This window comes from Cladosporium halotolerans (genome assembly GCF_011745625.1).
Source record: "Cladosporium halotolerans strain TM138-S3 chromosome Unknown Sca7, whole genome shotgun sequence".
Lineage (NCBI taxonomy): Eukaryota > Fungi > Ascomycota > Dothideomycetes > Cladosporiales > Cladosporiaceae > Cladosporium > Cladosporium halotolerans.
The window spans coordinates 1-17,061 of NW_027191458.1; the positions used below are offsets into that span (position 1 = coordinate 1).

Consider the following 17,061-nt stretch of genomic DNA (forward strand, 5'->3'; position numbering starts at 1 on the left):
CAAAGTCGATGTAAGCGGAAGTTCTGTAACCTTTTACGGTTAGCGCCGCCTTAGGGTTAGTAGGAGATCAGTGTTCTCCTCCGTTGCCTTTTGGCGAGGAGATCAGTGTTCTCCTCCGTTGCCTTTTGGCGAGGTATAAGCCTTAGAACTATAATAAAACTAAGTCTTATTACTAATAGTTAGAGAACTATTCCTAAACTATTATTCTATTAATAATATTTTAAGAGGGTATAAGAACCTTAATCTTTTCTCTTCTAACTTTTTTTTTTATCTTATACTTTCTTCTTCTTTTTAAATCCTAGTTTATTATTCTTATTACTCTCTTTTAAAAAATGGTTTTTACTAACTATTCTATTCTTATTAACTTTAATAAAGGAACTATAGATACTATAGACGCCCTATCGACTACCTATTCGAAGGATATCGCTTTTTCGCTAAATTTAAGGAACTTAAAAGAAGTTACTATTAATAATTATATTAAAGAATACTATTTAGGTAAGTTAACTATTCTAACTATTATACTTACTATTATTAGAGAACCTTTTACTAATAGTTATTATAGAACGCTCTCTTAACTATAAGGATCTATCCTCTTACTTAGAGGATATTAAACCTAAGGTTACTTCTAAGGAATATAAGGCCTTATATTTTTCGCTAGAAAAATTACTACTTTCGTAAGTATTCTATCTTTATTACCTTAAAGAATATAATTAACTCTACTATAGATAAAAGCGGAGGCCTTAGGTTTTAACTATATTAAAGTAAAGATTAAATACTATCTTAAACTCTAAACCCTAAAATATAACTATAATTTATATTATATCTAATAATTATAATATAATTAGATTTTATATTAAGTAAACTTATTAGGATACTAATAGATATTATAATATCCTAAGGGCTTACTAAGTAAACCTTAACTATAGTTATAAATTTAATAGTAATAGTTTCTATTACTTTATCTAATATTAACTTTTATACTTAATACTCTAAAATCTTTAAGGCTATAAGAATACTAATTAAAATAGTAACTTTAAGACCTAATTTTTTTTCTTATTTCTTAAGTCTACTATAATAAAGCCTTTTATTTTACTAAATTAAGGCTTTCTTTTAAGATCTCTTAAAGATTATTCTTATATTTACTATAATAATTATACTATTATTATAGCCCTTAAGATATTTCTATTATTACGATAATCTCTTTATATAATCTAAGTCTTATATTTAGTTAATAAGAAATCCTAGTTTTATTAGCGAAAAATAAAGCTAAATCCGATACCGGTATAACCTAAAGAATCCGCTAGTATAACCTAGGTTATACTAGCTCCTATAGGCCTAAGACTCTCTAACCCTAAGAAACTTACTTTTAAGACTATTAATAATTTTATTATACTAATATTCTATATATATACTCTCTATTCTACTCTTAGAATACTAAAGAGAAGGAGTTAACCTAGGTTTATAATAAAGTTAAAGTTAAAAAAATAATTATCTCCTTTAGTACTAGTCCGATTATTATAAAAATTATATATTATATTCTTTACGCTATTTTCTATACTATAGGAGAACCCTTACCCTAAGAATCCCGGTTTTACCGGCGGAAAAACGAACCTAAACCCGACGCCGGTATAACCTAGGTTATACCACCCTAGATACCGTTAGGGTTCGCGCCACCGCGCAAGCTGCGCCCTTGTCGTCTTATTGAGCGCATCACATCTATATATCCTTCGCGCGCAGCGTCTAGAGAGAAGAAGAGAACACGCCTATAGCACTGCGCTCGTCCTCGGCTCATGTGTGCGCGCACGAACTCTTGTACGTGCGCGGTCAAATTGGCGGACGTGTAAGGTGATAAAGGCTGAAAAGAGCGAAACAGCGAAAAAAAGAGGAGGGTGGCCGTTATGGACATATTAAGGTGTGCAAATAGGGACATCGGGACGCTGCTCAGATTGATGACGGAGGGCACTTGGGATGCGGAGCAGATGGAATGCTGACCGACGAGATAGTCTTGCTGCCGTCTAGTGGGTACGTCCATAGCGACGAAGAACGGGATGCAAGTGCACGCGCGCGTGCGCTTGAATCTGGTGAAGGAACATGCAAAACTGGTACATGCAGTACCACTGCACCGGCAAGTCTCTTTTCGGCTCTGCAGAAGGCGTGACCGCAGATCGCGTCAGAGGTGATCCCCAGCAGTCCGACACTGACGACCACTGCCTCGAATGCTGAGCGAAGCAAATCTACTCATAGCGGACAGCAATGGCATATCTAGCATGCCCCTGGGACGCGCCGAACTGCACGGTAGCATCATGCTCGCGCACTAACGGCACCGCGAGCACCTCACATGCCGCCAATTTCCGCCTTCTTTCTTCATCCGGCCGACCTCTGCTTTCGGCAACATAATCTGATGCAACCGGGCACGACACAGACGGACCACTCGGTCTGGACAAGGCCACCCACTGCATCTGAACCATCCGGGCGAGACGCAACGCCTCCGTTGGTACCAGCTTCAATGTTTCTCCGTACCCCAGCCAGCACTCATTTCAAATCCAAGTGGCCGCGCCTGGCGGCTAGCCTGCACCCACCGCCCACGGCCGTGTCTATGAATCAACGCCACTGCGCAGCAGGATCACAAGTCGCGCAGAAAAGTCCGCTCGCAGGCCGCCCGTGCGAGCGTTGCCATCCGCCGCGCAACAATGCTGAAGAAGCGCCAGAAAGAATAAGGCGCCCGGCAGTCATGTCTTCGATGTCTCCGGTGTCCGTTCTAGCACCAGCGACCACGCCTCCCATGCACTCGTTCAAGCTGCTCCGCGCGAGAAAGCGCGTCAGCACGGTTCTCCCGACCGCCAGCCGCCGGCTCGCCTCCCTCAGATGATGCAGATTTCGATGTAGGGTAGCTCGACTCTATCAGGGCGGATATGGCTTGCCCACGCTCCTGTCCGGCCCATGCTATGGGATGCGTTTTCGCCAGTTCCCCACTCTTCCACGTTGACCTCTTCGTTGCCGGTACCCACAGCAACACCTGTGGTTTTCCGGCGACAGGATCTAGCGCACATGGGCGCTGGCGCCATCATTCTCCGGGCTGCATCCCTCTTTACACCGTTCAGCAGAAGATCTCGCCGACTGATGCCGAGCCAATGACTCCGATCAGTAATCTGCTCTTAACTGACTGGTGAGCGTAGATATGAATACCAAGAGTCCTACAACCCAGGCGAATATTGACACAGCCGAAGGCGTGCAGGAATCATGCATTCTTTCTCTCTGCGACGGCGAATCCGTCGATTTCACTCGCCCCGGCAATGGCAGAATGATTCCAGCGGATCTCAAATCCACGGAAGCAACATCTCTGACTGTTAGTAGCACAGATTCTGGCGATGTTACGGGTCTATTCACCAAGCAGGCCTCGCTGTTCCTAGACGACTTCCGTTACGCATTCAACCCGGACCTGCGCACCTCGACTTACTCTACCACGGCCTGTGCTACGCCCACGGCTCTTCAGCCTTCCCTTTCGATCCCGAAGGCTTCTTCTGCGGCCTCGGATTAAGGGAAAGAGCCTAGGGGATGGATAGAATGGGAGGAAATCTGGGGCTGTTGAAAGGCATGCGACTCGTAAGACCTGAGTAAGGCATCATTGAGCGAGTACGCTTCGGCAGTTTGAGGCTGAGTTTAACGATTCAGCTTGCCAATAAACGCGATCAACGTTCCATCAGCATGGACGTGAAGGAAAAGCTCAGTTTCCACCGCGATTTGCATTTAGTGGAACGTAGGATTGGTATTTTAATGAAACCGCTGACAGAGCCTCGAATTGAACGGCCGATTTGCTAAGGTTTCCAGTCGGGATCATCCTCGCCCGTGAGATCAGGCCGTACTGCTCTCCCCTCTAACCAGTCTTTGCATTTCCCGTACAGAACGTCTTTCTCAGGGCCATGGCTGTTCAGGTTCATCTTCGGTGGAGTGCTGATCTTATTTTCGGCCCACGCCAGATAGCGATAGCCGGTCGGATATTTGTTGACTTCGTCCTCCGGGATGTCAAACGTTCTCGCTGGATTCACAGGAACGAACTTGTCCTTGTCGAAGAGCAGAGTGTAAAACACAACACCCCATCTGCCGCTACGCTTTTCCAGCAAAAAGAAGAAGCGGCAGTCGGCCTCGTTGTCCATCTCGATCCCGTCAAAAGTGAAGCGGCAGGTAATCGTGATCTTCTGCTTGCAGACCGCCCGGGTCATGGCGGGATCAATCTCGACTGAAGCGCCAATGATACGGTGGAGGATGTACATGAACGACGAGCCTTTGGCGAATCCCTCCTTGCTCGCCTCAATGAACTCGTAAATTCCTCCTTGCTTCCAAGAGGTGGCGATGTACGCATCGTCGAAGAACATGGAGCGGTAGTTCTGCCACCTGTAACGGGTCAGATCTAGAGAATGGCTGAGGCGCAGTGTTCATACTCTGCAGCGTCGCGGTAAGTACCCCAACCTTCACATATTTCCCGGATCTTGAATCGTTCCAGGGCTTCTTTGTCTGGGTCATTCCCTTTGGCGTTGTTGCGAAGAGCTTCCGAAGGGTATGTGCTTTGTTCTGGACTTGCAGTATGGTAAGGATCTAGGTCTTTGGGATCGAAAGGCATCTTGCAATGGCAATGTGTCACAAGTTTCACTTCAAGAGACCTTGTATTAAATCGCACTAGCAATTAGCAATGCGTGGGTAGAATAAGAATGCAAGCCTGGACTTAAATAAGACAAGCATTTTGAAAGCTCAAAGGGCAACACTCGTTGCCGAAAGCACTCGGAAACGTACGGCTGACACACCATGACAATATCAGGTTGACGATTTCGGCAATTGTTGTGTCCCAGACACGCTAGAGTCTATCTTCGATGACGCGACGTTGGACGCTGGATATTGACGAAAGCATGACGCATGCCGGGAGTCCAAGTTCACATACAACAGCGCTGGCTAGGTATGCACTGAACGTCTCTGGGTCAAGAGGAAGAACTCAGTCTCATAGAGAAGTAGTCTATGATAGAGAGCAAGTTAGGCCAACAGCTAATGGGCTGTGCAGTCGGGCATTATGATGGTGGAAGAGGTGAGACGGCTTTACTCGTCGCGGCCTCCAAAGTAAATGGCAGGGAGCTTCGTCGAATCGCCTGTATTGTAGCACTTACTGGCATATTCCAAGCAGCTTTCCAGTTCACCGGTTCAATTAGGCTTGCTCGCAATCAACGTTCCGTCCACAGCAAGCAAGGTGGAGATCGTACCAGATGGGATCACGGGCATGGTAGGGTCTGGTCTCCTTCGGCAAATGGGGCGTGTGGAACGTCTTCAAACTTGATAAACTGCAGTGCTGCTCTTGATCACCAGCGCCAATTTAACACTTGAGAAAAGCTACCTGCCTTGTCCGGCCTTGCAAGACGCATCCACAGAGCGAAGGGTGGGCAGTATCTTGATGTAATCTGCCGGGATGGGAGAATTGAAGCATGACTATATTGGCACGTCGATGGTCCTAAGACGTCACCTTCAATATGGCGTGCACCAGGCTGGTCGTGGGCGTCGGTCGATGGTCCCATGATGTATAATCCGACTTAGTCCGGCATTCTGGAGTATAATTACGCGCACTTGGTAGATGCAAGTACTGTATCGATGGGAAATGATACTTTTGGCGAAGTTCTTACAGGAACTCGTCGCATTGCGTGTACTGGTATGATCCTCGCACAAGCGGCAGTCACGGATGAGGTGGCACTGCAAGACGCCAGTAAGAATGGTCAAGCAGAATTTCCAGTGTTTTTGGACAGCCTGGACATAACAGGTCAACGTGCCGATGCATCGGTTTACTTTCTTCCATTCATTGGTGGAGAGACAGGCAACAGATCTCGTGTACTCGGCGGAGAATGGATCCAGCCCAGAGGGAACCGTGGAATCACGTTGCGACAAACTGGCAACAGAGCAGGAGAGTTTTGTCGCATTGGCGCCTTCAAATTTGGACAGTGGCGGGACCCAGGTTACACACTGGCTCGCGACGAGTGTTCCAAATCACTACGGCTGTTCGAGTTGTCTGGACGAACCTTGGCTCAATCGCTTTGTGAAGAAGTCATTCAGGAAGGCGAGCAACGCGAGAGATTTCTCAGCAGCATAGTCTAAGGCAATGCGAATGGTTGCATGGACCACAACTTTGTGAACTTGCGTACGGTGTTCGTTCCAGCGAGGCCTGAGAAGGATAAAGTACAAAAGCCTATGAGAGCATTAATCTATTCCATGCCGTAATTCATTGTAGTATACAAAAGTACAGGGATATATCACCCGCCCAAATCATCCCAGGACTCCAAGCTTCCTGGCATTTTGCACGTACGTTCGTGACGAGCGCTGCGGTAGCCATCCGCTGGGTTGGTGCGAATCCACAAAGTAGCCATCTTCTTGGTTCAACATGCTTGCTGTGAGAGGCTGAGGTTTCTTGGGAAACTCAAGCCCTCGAGATCTGAGGCTTTCCGGAGGCGTACACAGCTGTTGATCCGTCGCTTGCGAGGAACAGGCACCAGTGTCAGCGTAGGGATTTAGGAGATGATCCAGCATTTGAGCGGATGTTTGGTGCAGTTCTGTGTCCCCAGTGAAGGTATCAAGGAGGAGTTCGCGAAGTACAGGGTCAGCCGAAGGTCTTTTCCGGGAAGCTTGACTGCTGGCTGAACTGATTGACCCGGTCGGAGAAGTATGGCGAGGCGCTTGACGTAGTATCGATTGATGTGTAGAGAGAATCTCTTGGAATTTCCGGGCGACTGGGTCTAGTTCTGCACAGAAGGCAAGCACTTGGAGCACTTGATCCGCCAGCTCGAGACTTTCGTTCGCCTCTTGCTGAAGATCACAAAGCCTTAGCCGGGAGCCATAATAGCACAGAATTATGCCTGAAACATAAGATTGGTAGCTGCAGGCCTCATCAGCATGCCATCCAGGTCTGAACTTGGAGCGCGAGAAGGCTCACATTGTTATCCAGCAGTGTCTCACACTTTGTGAAGCTTCTCTCACCAAAAAGAGAATCCTTGCTGTGTGTTGTGCTGCGTTGATCCCATCGTGTAATGTGATTTCAAGACTCTCCTGCTGCTCCTCAGAGAGCTCTTCGCGATCTCTCGGGTCCCGAAGCATCGCCAGACAGCGGCGGAATATCAGCATGGTGGCTCCCATGTGCAGCAGATGCGCATAGTAAATCGATGTCTTCAGTGGCATGTACGATCCTGTACTCAATTGTTTGAGCTGAGCAGCATGCGGCAGACGCCCGTACCACGTCCGAAGGTTTTCTTCCAGTGGCTGGATCGAATCCAACAAGTCCGAAGCTGATCTGCAACCCCAGAGCACCCGCAAGGTTCTTGCTTTCAAGATTGCGACACTTGTCACGATGTCCTGGATGAAGTCTCGTTCATTCGGGGAGGGGGTGGTCTCAGCCTTCCTGGTTGTCAGCAAATGAGTTCCAAGTGAGGGATTAGGGCGGAAGGTCTCACGATTGATACGTTGTCCGAATGATCGATCGGAGAAAGAAATCCTAGAGTTGCTTGGAGCCATCTGTGACAAGCATCAGGTCAGCCGCTGAGGTACTCAGATAGGCAGACTATGGATGGCCTCGTTGGTGTAAACCCTCTCACTCACCCATTGCAAAAGGTCATCGACCTCCTTATCCGATTGACGTTTTGGACCTCTGTGGGGCTCACTGCAGATTCTTGATTCTTCCATTGTTGCAGCAGCCGAGAGCTTAGGGAAAGCCCAAAGTCTGGATGTTGTCAGTGGTATTCGGAGGGGCATAATGCAAAACATCGCATACCGAAGTAGGCCAGTGAGACCGTGGACTTGTTCAGTAGGTTGTATAGCCCCAAGAGGGCGGAAACCTTGATCGCTTTCAAGGGAGAGGTCTGGATGCATTCGTCGAAATACACTTTCGCAGAATCTTCCAAAGAAGAATTAGTAACACCGATTGCTAGATTGCTGCAACGGAATGAACATCGTTAGTCAACTTACCGTACCAGTAGTCTAAAAGATCTGCCTGAAGCAAGTCCCGCGCGTATTGCCCACACGTGGCAGCTATCGCGCACATTTCGCAGAGCGCATCGTCCTGAATTGGACGCTCTTGTGGTCGATCAAACTCAGCGAGAAGGCTTTCAAATTCTTCGGTGCTGTGGCATACGAAGATCTCGGAGATACAAGCCTGTTTGGTGAAGAATCCTGACCGGATTTTACTACTGTTGGATTGAAGAGATAGTTGCAATCCACCCCATTGGCTCGATTCCAAGCCCGAAGTGGTGATGGCTTTCGTGTCTGATACTTTCCCACGATGGAGAACTGGATTCGTAGAAGAGTCGACCCTCGCCAGGCCAACATTGTGAAGACTAGCTCTTCCAATAGTTGCATCAGGGGCTGAAGAGGGTCTTTTTCGTCGGGTGCGCGAAGGAGAATGGCTCGTAGGCCCAGACGCATGGTCTGACTTTTCTTCCGTGCTGTCGTTCCGTCGAAGCGTGGTCTCAAAATCTTGCGGCGCGGCCGGACGTGGACTTGCTTCCTCCGTACTGCTAAGCAAACTTTCCACGGAATCGAAGTTCTCAATGAGTGCTTGTGCTTGCGAGGGACTCGAGTATTTGAGTTTCCACAAGAACTCGACCAGGCTGCCATTGGTCGTTCGGAGTCGCTCGTTCTCAGACCTCAAGGCACCTGTCCTGGTCTCACCTGGCTGGGTCGAATAGACGCACTGCGTTCGCCGGTGCTTGCAAGACCCGCACTCGGGTCGCTCACCATCGCACTATGCCGTGTTACTACCCGCATAAGCTTCAAGGGGCACTGGTCAGCTTACCCGTATCTTCGAGCGCCGACACTGCCCACAGGCGGCAAGAACGAGGCGGCCCCGCTCAGGCATCTTGCAATGAGGGCGCAGGCGTGAAGCTTTGCATCCGCTCGAGTGAGTGTGTCGCAGGAGGCTTCATTCAGGCTGTCGCCGCTTCGAGTGCGCGTGTCAGGAGATGTGCTGCTGATTCGGGTGGTGTTCCGGAGTTCACGCCGCAGGGCACGGGCAGAGCTGCCGATGCAATTTCGCACTTCTGCATGCACTCATAAATGGCGAAGGGGATGGCGAAGGGCCAAAGTGGCTTCTCACCAAAACGGTGCTCGTGCCAGACAGATGTAGCCGGCAGCTTCATCATTTCGGCATGCGAAGCGGGACGCGGCCAGCACGCGCGCTCGATTGGCTGCGGGCCCGCTGAGGCTTTGCTGATTGGCGCAGCGCCGCACGCCGGGCCCTCGGAGTCTGAGCCGCCGCCGCCGCCCCTCATGACTCCTGAGGCATCAAAGGGCCTCATCGATCGCTGCTCGCGCTGGGATCGAGAGATTGCGGTGGTTCCCTCCGAGCGTGTGGTACAGTACATGTACGTATCGGGGAGCACGCTGAGCCACACACGCAATGCGTAATGAGAGATCGAATGTGGCGAGCCGATTCTGGTAGGGAGTCCGTCGTCGCACGTGGCCATGTTGCTTGCCCGTGACGCAAAACTTGTGCAAAAATCTCGATGACCACTTTCGATCGATGCTCGACTTCTCTGAAAACTGCCCATGCAACAACGAGGTTCGAGAACCTGTGTGCCTCCGTCGGCATTTCGAGCGCCAGATACCCGATTCCAATCTTCACGACAGCTTCGAGCCGTAACACCACGCCTAGTGGCAACACGCGGACGGCCGAGGTGGCGAGCGAGAGGAGCTTTCTGAGGTGGCGAAACTGACGCCAAAGGCAAGAGGCCAATGACTGTGTCCAGACGACAGAGTGATAAGAGCCATGTTATTCGGTCTTATGTAAGAAGCGTGAGCATTCAAGTCGCTTGCTCTTCGTCACGTTTCCGCGTCCTCGGCCGCAGACGATGTCGCGACAGAGACGCCATAGAGGTGACTCTGGAAGGTTTGCTAACCTCGTCATCCTCCTTTTCCTCGATCTTCCTGATGGCCTTTCCTTCGACCGAGCTCGGGTCCGAGAGCCGACTCCCAAGTCTCAGCGCGGACCACGCCATGGGGATGCACAGCGTCGCCAGCACAAGCGTAGCAGCTGTACCAAGTCCCACACCGACGACGTAGCGCATGACGAAAGACAATGACAACTGGTCCTTAGCATTGTAAGGCAGGTACTCAATATTGATGGCGAAGAAGGCTGCAAGAAAGGAAAGCGGGAGAAAGATCACTGTCACGATGGTGAACACCAGAATGGTCCGGCCGGCCGCAGCTGTGGAGTCCGCTTGCTTTCTCGCGAAGCGAGCCTCGATGGAATTGGCATACCGCTGCTTGTGCTCCAGAAGATCCGTAAGGGCGCGTTGCATATCTTCCACAGGCTGCTTCATGATCTCGACTTCCTGTGCATGCTGGTTCATGGAAGACAACTGATCATGCCAGGTGCTGACAAGCTTTTGCCAGAGCTTGTTGTTCTCGGCGGCACTCTTGAGACCGAGGTTGTCGAAGATGGAGTCAAGGACGATTTTCTGATCACTGAATAAATGAGCGAGGATGTTGAGCTCGTCCTTGATGTCCTTGACCTCTTCCAGCAACGTGGTTTCTGGCTCGATGTTCAGAAGTCGCTCCACCAGCCCGGGTTGGACGTCGCTGCTCTTCGATTCTATCCATTTCGAAGCGATGTTGCTGTCATCTTTGAAACCGCCAAAGAACATAACTTCCCGATCGACTGCTTCGCCGATGGAGGAATTGAACATGTCGAAAATACTTGGCTTGCCATGTATCTCAGCAGCATGATCGCATGCAGATAGGCATTGGCCAACAATACAGAGTGCCAGCTCGAGGACGGAGTGCACAGGATTCCCTGCACGCGGATTTAGTTCTTCGAGAACACCGGTGAGCAGCGCTGGCGTCTCATTCGTTGGAAGTCGCCATGGTTGAGGAAAGCTCGTGACTATGAGATCCGATCCCAAGATCCAGATCCAAAGTTGATCTACCATCAGGACGTCAAAAGCGTCTTGTTGCGATGTCGGGCCTCCGCTCTCAATTCGCAAGCGATCTTGGTAGCGCCAAATGACTTGGTCGCTATCACGAATGTACGTGTTGATGTTCTTGTACCAGAACTGATCCAGGGTGCGGCGAGCGTGCAGACGATACTCATTTGCGTGCCAGGCACGATCGGCGTTGTACAGAAGTGTGTCTCGATCTTTGGGGATTCTTGAGGGGTGAATGGAGTCCTTTTGCGGTTGGTTTTTCTTGCGATACATCTGCTCGTGCATCTCATCTACACAAGCCTTCGTCTCATAATCCAGATAAGGCATGAAAAGGCAAGCTTTGAATCGTGCCTCGCTCGTCGCATCCGTTCCAAAACCTTGGTGAGAAGCTGTTAGTACATCTTTCGTCGCTCTTTTCTTCTTCCTCATCTTCCTAGGACGGACGCCAGGATCAGAATGACGTTTCGGTTTGACACGCACTCGGGTCTCGCTGTTGTTTAGCGTTTCGGGCTCAGAATCACTGGCACGAAAGCCACTCTCGTCCATGTCGGACGCGTCCCGGTAGATGGCGAATCTTGGAACGTTGTTCGGTTGGTTTGGCGGTACTTCCAGACTGTTCATCCGCTGTGGACTTTGCGGACGTGAAGATTCTTGATCCGAAAAAGCGTCATTCGCAGCTCTATCCTTGTGAGTTCTGCTATCGTCATGGCTAGGATAGCGTCTCACGGGCAGTCTTTAACAGTACGGGCGCATGTGACGGGAATGAACCTTTCGTCCGCGGTACTGCTGCTGGTAAAGCGACCTCTCTAGTGCTTTAAAGCCCTCAATGTCAGATGCGCCATTCTCAATGAAATGCTTGGTCAAAAGTGCATGGCACCACCCAAGATTGTTCACTGGCAAATGGATCCAACGGAAGCTTCCTGTGTCTGATGGTTCTGGCTTTGTGCTCACGTTGTCCCTGCTTACTTCTCCAGCACTGCCGTGATTGCGATATAGTACATCAAACACGGATGCGCGGTACCTCCGGATCTTGCCGCTCGAGTTTTGAAAGTCGACGATGTTCGCATCGAAGCTTTTTGCAGCGGTCTTGATGTCGGATGGCAAAGACTCGACGCCATGCGTCGTCCAAGGAGTGAGCAACGGCACGATTTTGCCTCGCTGTGTAGAATTCGCAGCATCAAGTAGAGGCGTGTTTCCCGCAGAATCTTTCGCTGTGAACCGAATGTTTTTCTTCTCGAGTAGAACCTTGACGATGTCCTCTTGCCCCCATTCGGCAGCTATATGCAACGCCGTCCGCAAAGTCCGTGAAGTCTGATTGATATTGGCGTGCCCGGCAAGCAGTGCCCTCACTGTCGCGACATAGTCGACGGTCACCTTGAGCTCACTAACCTTCAGACCGCTCTCGAAATTCCCAACTGGTGCGTCCAGATGTCTTGTGTGTTGACCACAGGAAGCCAGATGCAGTGGCGTCCATCCGCCTTCACTCACGGCGTTGACATCCGCACCATTAAGAGGCACCAGGAGAGCGTTCACAATCTTTACCTGTCCATGAGCCGCTGCAATATGGAGTGGCGTCATCTGGTCGTCGGATCGCGACTTGACCGAAGCACCCTTCTTCAGCAGGAAGTTGACCATCTCGACTGAGTCGGTCCCAGAGCCGCACGCCATGTGCAAAGGTGTCAAGTTGCCATAGCACTGCGCATCAATCGCAGCTCTGTTTCTCAGCAGCATGTCAGCAATTTCAACATGTCCGTATGTTGCCGCAAAATGCAACGGGGTTTTGTCGTGGTGCTCGGTTGCATGGACAGAGGCTGTGCTTCTTGCTAAGATTATTTTCGCTATTCGCGTAGTCCCCCAGATGGCACTTGAGTGGAGCGAAGAGCGTTTCTTTTCGTCCAGCTGGTTGACGCTTGCAATCCGTTCGTCAATGGACAACAGAAGATCGATTGTAGAGTCAGTTAAGACCTTTTCCGTGTTGGTGTAGGTAACATGGTGCCAGATATTCCGCTTCCGATGATCTTCCTTTGCCGCAACTTTGTGGTCACGAAGTATTTCGCGCACAATTTCAGTGCGATTCTTCCATACAGCGGTCACAAGCGTAGATCTACCATCACCATCGACTGCATGGAGACTCGCACCAGAATCAATGAGGAGGGAAGGAATTTCTGAGCCCACTGATGACCCTAATAAGGAAAGAAGCGCAGTGCAGCCTTCGAGATCCTTCGCCTCCAACGCATGTTCGAGGTCTGGTTTGCCAGCTTTGCCGAGAAGGATCTCCGCGACTCGAGAATCCCCAATGAAGAAAAGCGCATTCTTTTTGAGCGGGTTTAGCTGAGCGACTTGCGCGCCGCGATTCATCAGCAATTCTATGACCTCCAGACGATCCTCGAAATCGGCCGGTAGCTTTGGGGTTCCCGCACAAGACGCGCTTAGTGGCTTGACTGATGCATGCATGTCCGGTGCGCCATTTGCTGAAGGCGGTACTTCTCCAGCTGTGTTACTGCTCCCAGCGCTTCTTACAGCTAGCACCAATGGCGGCCAGCCGCGAATGTCATCAATACTCTGGGTAGAGATGCTTGGGTCGGCATTTTCCTGAATAAGCAAGTACTTCACTACCTGGGCGTAGCCAAGATGGCAGCCTTCCGCCAAAGAATCTGCGAGCACCTCCTCAGGCTTGCGCAGCGAACTCTGCCTCGAGATGACTTGACTCAAACGATCCAAGTCTTCCGAGTGAACAGCTTCCCGGAGTTCCTCGACCAACAGTTGAATCCTGTACGTCGTTTTGTTGTTAGGCATTTCTTTCAAAGTAACGGCGTCCGACCATGACAATATTTGCCGTTCGGCGGATGTGGCGACCGCGGCCTGCGTGGAGGAAACAGTGTCCAGGCCAGGGCGTGTGACGAGGCTCCATGCACTCCTTCATATCTTTCTCGCCTCAACCGGAACGTGCAGCACTGGGTGGAAGGTATTGGTAATCGATTGTAGCGAAGCTGATCGCAAGGCTGCGCCCTCACTCTCAGCCGTAGTGCCTCAGCCGCACCAGCATTGAACGAAAACGGTCCCTCGGCCGCGCCTTTCCCAAGATGGTCGTAATCTCGCCCCATGCTGATATACACTGCATAGACGAGGCGCATCACATGCTCGTTGCGAACGACCGGGATCTGGGAACGGGAGCGGAGGGAATCAGGTATGGCTCTGACTTTCGCTGCCGTGTTTTGCCTTCGGAACTGGGTGAAGCTATTGCAGCGTGGAGCAAGGTCGCGATCAGAAATTGCGCTTGAGGTGCAGCCGATGAGATTTGTGGTGCTTGCGTGAGAAAGCCCAGAGAGGAAATCGTCTTCCTGTCCAGCCTCGCGCGATGCATGAGGTTCGCGCCACAGCGCTTACGTGCATACAGGGCTTTCGACCGCGCGAACGGCATCCCACACGATCGAGATCTGCCTGGTGCTGTGGGGCACTGGTCGTGTGGAGCAGAGACGAGGAGACGCGAGGCGGGCGACATGACTGATGTCCAGGTATCCGGAGAACGAGTCAAAAACCAACAAGCCTCCGAAACGATGTGTCGTGCGCTTAAGGTTTGAGGCTTACAGACTCTCTCGCGGCACGCGGTAGCTACTATCAGTCTTCGACTTCAACGCTTTGCCGCGCGCTCTCGTTGCTCTTCTAATACCAACAATAACGTAGTCCTCATATTTCCCAGGGTCTGGTACATGAATCCATATCGTCGCTGGTATCGGGGAATGGAACAATTGGCGCGCGAGATCTCGTCACTTTCCGTGGCGCGAGCGTGGTGACGAGCGAAAAAAGGGATCCCATGTGTGCTCTATGTAGGAAGGGTATCATTCTAAGCAGCGGGAACAGTGAATATGCGTGAGGGTACAGTATGCCGCTCTGGAATGACACCAAAAGTACAAAACGCCAGCTGATGCAAAGAATGAAAAGACAATATCCGTGAAAATGACCGAGGGCGGAAGGCATAATGCACAACATATGCAGTGGCATCACGCAAGGAAAAGCGTCAAGTGCGGTCGGTAGATAAGCCAACGTTGTCAAGGATACGTCTTGGACTTGGTAGCACAAGAGAGCGAAGCGTGCTAAGCTCGACTCTTCTCTGCCACCTCTTCGGCCCAGGCAAGCTTCTCCTCTTTCAGCTTTCTCTTCGCATACCAGAAGGTAGCGAGCGTCCAGACACCAGCCCAAACAAAAGGAGCAGCCCATCCGATGACATATCCGGCCTCTGCGTTGATAGTGAAGATGAGGATAGTGCACACGACAGCCATGCCCATCGCGCCGATACTCCAGAACAGACCAAGACGACGGAGCATGGCGCGGAAGACGTGGCTGGCTTCGTAGCGCCGGTTAAGGGCTTCACGGTATTCGGTTCCACCTCCGCCGTCCACACCGACGATGTCCTCGATCATGGGGTAGATGCCGGGTCGGAGCTGAGCGCCTTTGGGGATCGAAGAAATGCGACAAGGAGCTGGGATCTGAAAGTATCGGCCGACGTCGATGAGCAGGAGCTCTACGGCGAACGTGTATAGCATGGACGGAACGGGCATGGCAACGAGCCGAAGGGGCGGGTACTCGCGAACGGTACCACTTTATAACGGCGTCAGTAATTATCGCGGTGCAGCATTGAAAGGGTAGAAGACTTACATGATCAACTCCAACATGATAATTACCCAGCCGATGGTGTAGTTCCACAAGAACCAGTCAAAATACCAACGCCCTGCGCCTGTGGGCCTGCAATTGCTGTTCTTCTTCCACAAAGCCCACGTGCGGACAAAGTATTCGAAAATACTGATACCACCAATTGCAGCAGTGACGATTGAGAAGACGGTGTTGGCGGACATGCGACCGTCTTGGTAGACTGTATACCATAGACCGAAATAGAGCCCGATCGGCATGATGACACTGTCGAAGATTACGATGGACCAGAAGAACCAGAGAGCCTTCTTCTTCGTGCGCAAATCGTAGTTCAGCGAAGGCGGCTCTGGCTCGAAAGCCGGGTCTGACTGCATTGTGTCGACCGAAGGAGGCGGAGGGCCACCATCTTCAGCTTGGCTAGGCCTCTCCTGAATTGCAGTGTCGGGTTCGCTTTGTCGATGCGCGCCAGTCGGGCTCATGACGTGACCCGACGACTTGCGCCGGGTCATCGTGAGAGATGGGCGTCCATAGGGACCATCGTAGCGCCTGTCAAAGTCTTCGCTTGGACGCGGGGCTCTCGATATTTGCGTGCTCTTTCGGGGCGGCAGCCCTGGGGTCGTAGGCGAGTTCTTCTTGGTAGCCTTCTCGGCCTCCTTTCCTGCCAGACCGGTCGTGCTGTGTCGCCTTGCGGGAATCTCGACGCTCAGGGGCGCACCCGTGGCCATCGGTGTGTCGGCGCCCTGCTGGACCGAATGGCTTTTCGCATTTTTGACCGCGTGAGGTTCAGAGGTGTGTCGGGTTTTATCATGTGTCGAGTCGTGAACTATGGGCGGCGGATCGAAAGGGCCATCGTGCCGCTGATCGAAGTCGTGCTGTTTGGGTTCCTCGACCATTGCGGTATGCGGCTGCGCCAATATTGTCTAAGCAGTCTCAGCACTTGGCTGAAGACGCGAAGCCGGAGAATGCTAAGACCAGCGGATCGATAGAGTTTGGGACGAAAAAGCCAGAGCCGAGGGCGTTCTTCGGGGGGCGATGTGAAATGCTCGAGAGGCAGGAAAGGAGGTGTGAGTGAAGTTTGCCGTCGAGCGACAGGAGCGCAGGATGGTGTGTTGGTGAGAGAGCGACGGAGTGGTTGAAGATTGCGCGTGCAGGCTCTCGCCGGATGTTCCTCGCGGACGCGGGCGCGGGCGCGGATGGCAGCAGCGCCGACAAATGGTGAAGTCAAGCAATCTGGGCGCTGGGCGTGCATCACCAGCGTCGTCATCGAACAAGGGCCCGGCCGGCCACACGACTTCGCCTCGTTCCCTCTCCACATGCCCTCCCTGCCCTCTGCGCCGTGGGTCCGCCCCTCCCCCTCGCTCCTGTGATCCAATCCACAATAATATTTAATCTATTCTCTACCGGCACGGCAGCCAGCCAGGATTCTGCTGACTCTGCTCGAGAAGACTCACAACATCGGCCTGCGCGTACTTTGCCC

The 17,061-nt window shown here is 51.3% G+C and overlaps 6 protein-coding genes across 6 annotated transcripts; 1 reads left to right on the forward strand and 5 right to left on the reverse strand.

The window, feature by feature from the left end:
* Positions 1–3,178: 3,178 nt before the first annotated feature.
* WHR41_02740 (uncharacterized protein) lies at positions 3,179–3,538 on the forward strand (the record flags this gene model as incomplete). Its single annotated transcript, XM_069371346.1, has 1 exon — positions 3,179–3,538. The coding sequence occupies one exon, from the start codon at positions 3,179–3,181 to the stop codon at positions 3,536–3,538; it is 360 nt and encodes a 119-aa protein (XP_069231585.1).
* Positions 3,539–4,705, reverse strand: WHR41_02741 (uncharacterized protein). Its single transcript, XM_069371347.1, has 2 exons — positions 4,440–4,705; positions 3,539–4,392 (listed from the first exon to the last, which is right to left on the reverse strand). The coding sequence occupies exons 1-2, from the start codon at positions 4,616–4,618 to the stop codon at positions 3,816–3,818; spliced, it is 756 nt and encodes a 251-aa protein (XP_069231584.1). The 5' UTR covers positions 4,619–4,705; the 3' UTR covers positions 3,539–3,815.
* A 1,391-nt stretch (positions 4,706–6,096) lies between these two features.
* Positions 6,097–9,228, reverse strand: WHR41_02742 (uncharacterized protein). The gene is made up of 7 exons (XM_069371348.1): positions 8,810–9,228; positions 7,984–8,758; positions 7,790–7,912; positions 7,618–7,738; positions 7,473–7,533; positions 6,959–7,416; positions 6,097–6,901 (listed from the first exon to the last, which is right to left on the reverse strand). Exons 1-7 carry the CDS (start codon positions 8,870–8,872, stop codon positions 6,295–6,297), a joined length of 2,208 nt encoding a protein of 735 aa, XP_069231583.1. The 5' UTR covers positions 8,873–9,228; the 3' UTR covers positions 6,097–6,294.
* A 587-nt stretch (positions 9,229–9,815) lies between these two features.
* WHR41_02743 (uncharacterized protein) lies at positions 9,816–10,658 on the reverse strand (the record flags this gene model as incomplete). Its single annotated transcript, XM_069371349.1, has 1 exon — positions 9,816–10,658. One exon carries the CDS (start codon positions 10,656–10,658, stop codon positions 9,816–9,818), a length of 843 nt encoding a protein of 280 aa, XP_069231582.1.
* Positions 10,659–11,372: 714 nt separating this feature from the next.
* WHR41_02744 (uncharacterized protein) lies at positions 11,373–13,391 on the reverse strand (the record flags this gene model as incomplete). Its single annotated transcript, XM_069371350.1, has 2 exons — positions 11,373–11,857; positions 11,904–13,391. 2 exons carry the CDS (start codon positions 13,389–13,391, stop codon positions 11,828–11,830), a joined length of 1,518 nt encoding a protein of 505 aa, XP_069231581.1. The 3' UTR covers positions 11,373–11,827.
* Positions 13,392–15,020: 1,629 nt separating this feature from the next.
* On the reverse strand, positions 15,021–16,517 carry WHR41_02745 (uncharacterized protein). Its single transcript, XM_069371351.1, has 2 exons — positions 15,594–16,517; positions 15,021–15,536 (listed from the first exon to the last, which is right to left on the reverse strand). Exons 1-2 carry the CDS (start codon positions 16,475–16,477, stop codon positions 15,032–15,034), a joined length of 1,389 nt encoding a protein of 462 aa, XP_069231580.1. The 5' UTR covers positions 16,478–16,517; the 3' UTR covers positions 15,021–15,031.
* Positions 16,518–17,061: the final 544 nt, after the last annotated feature.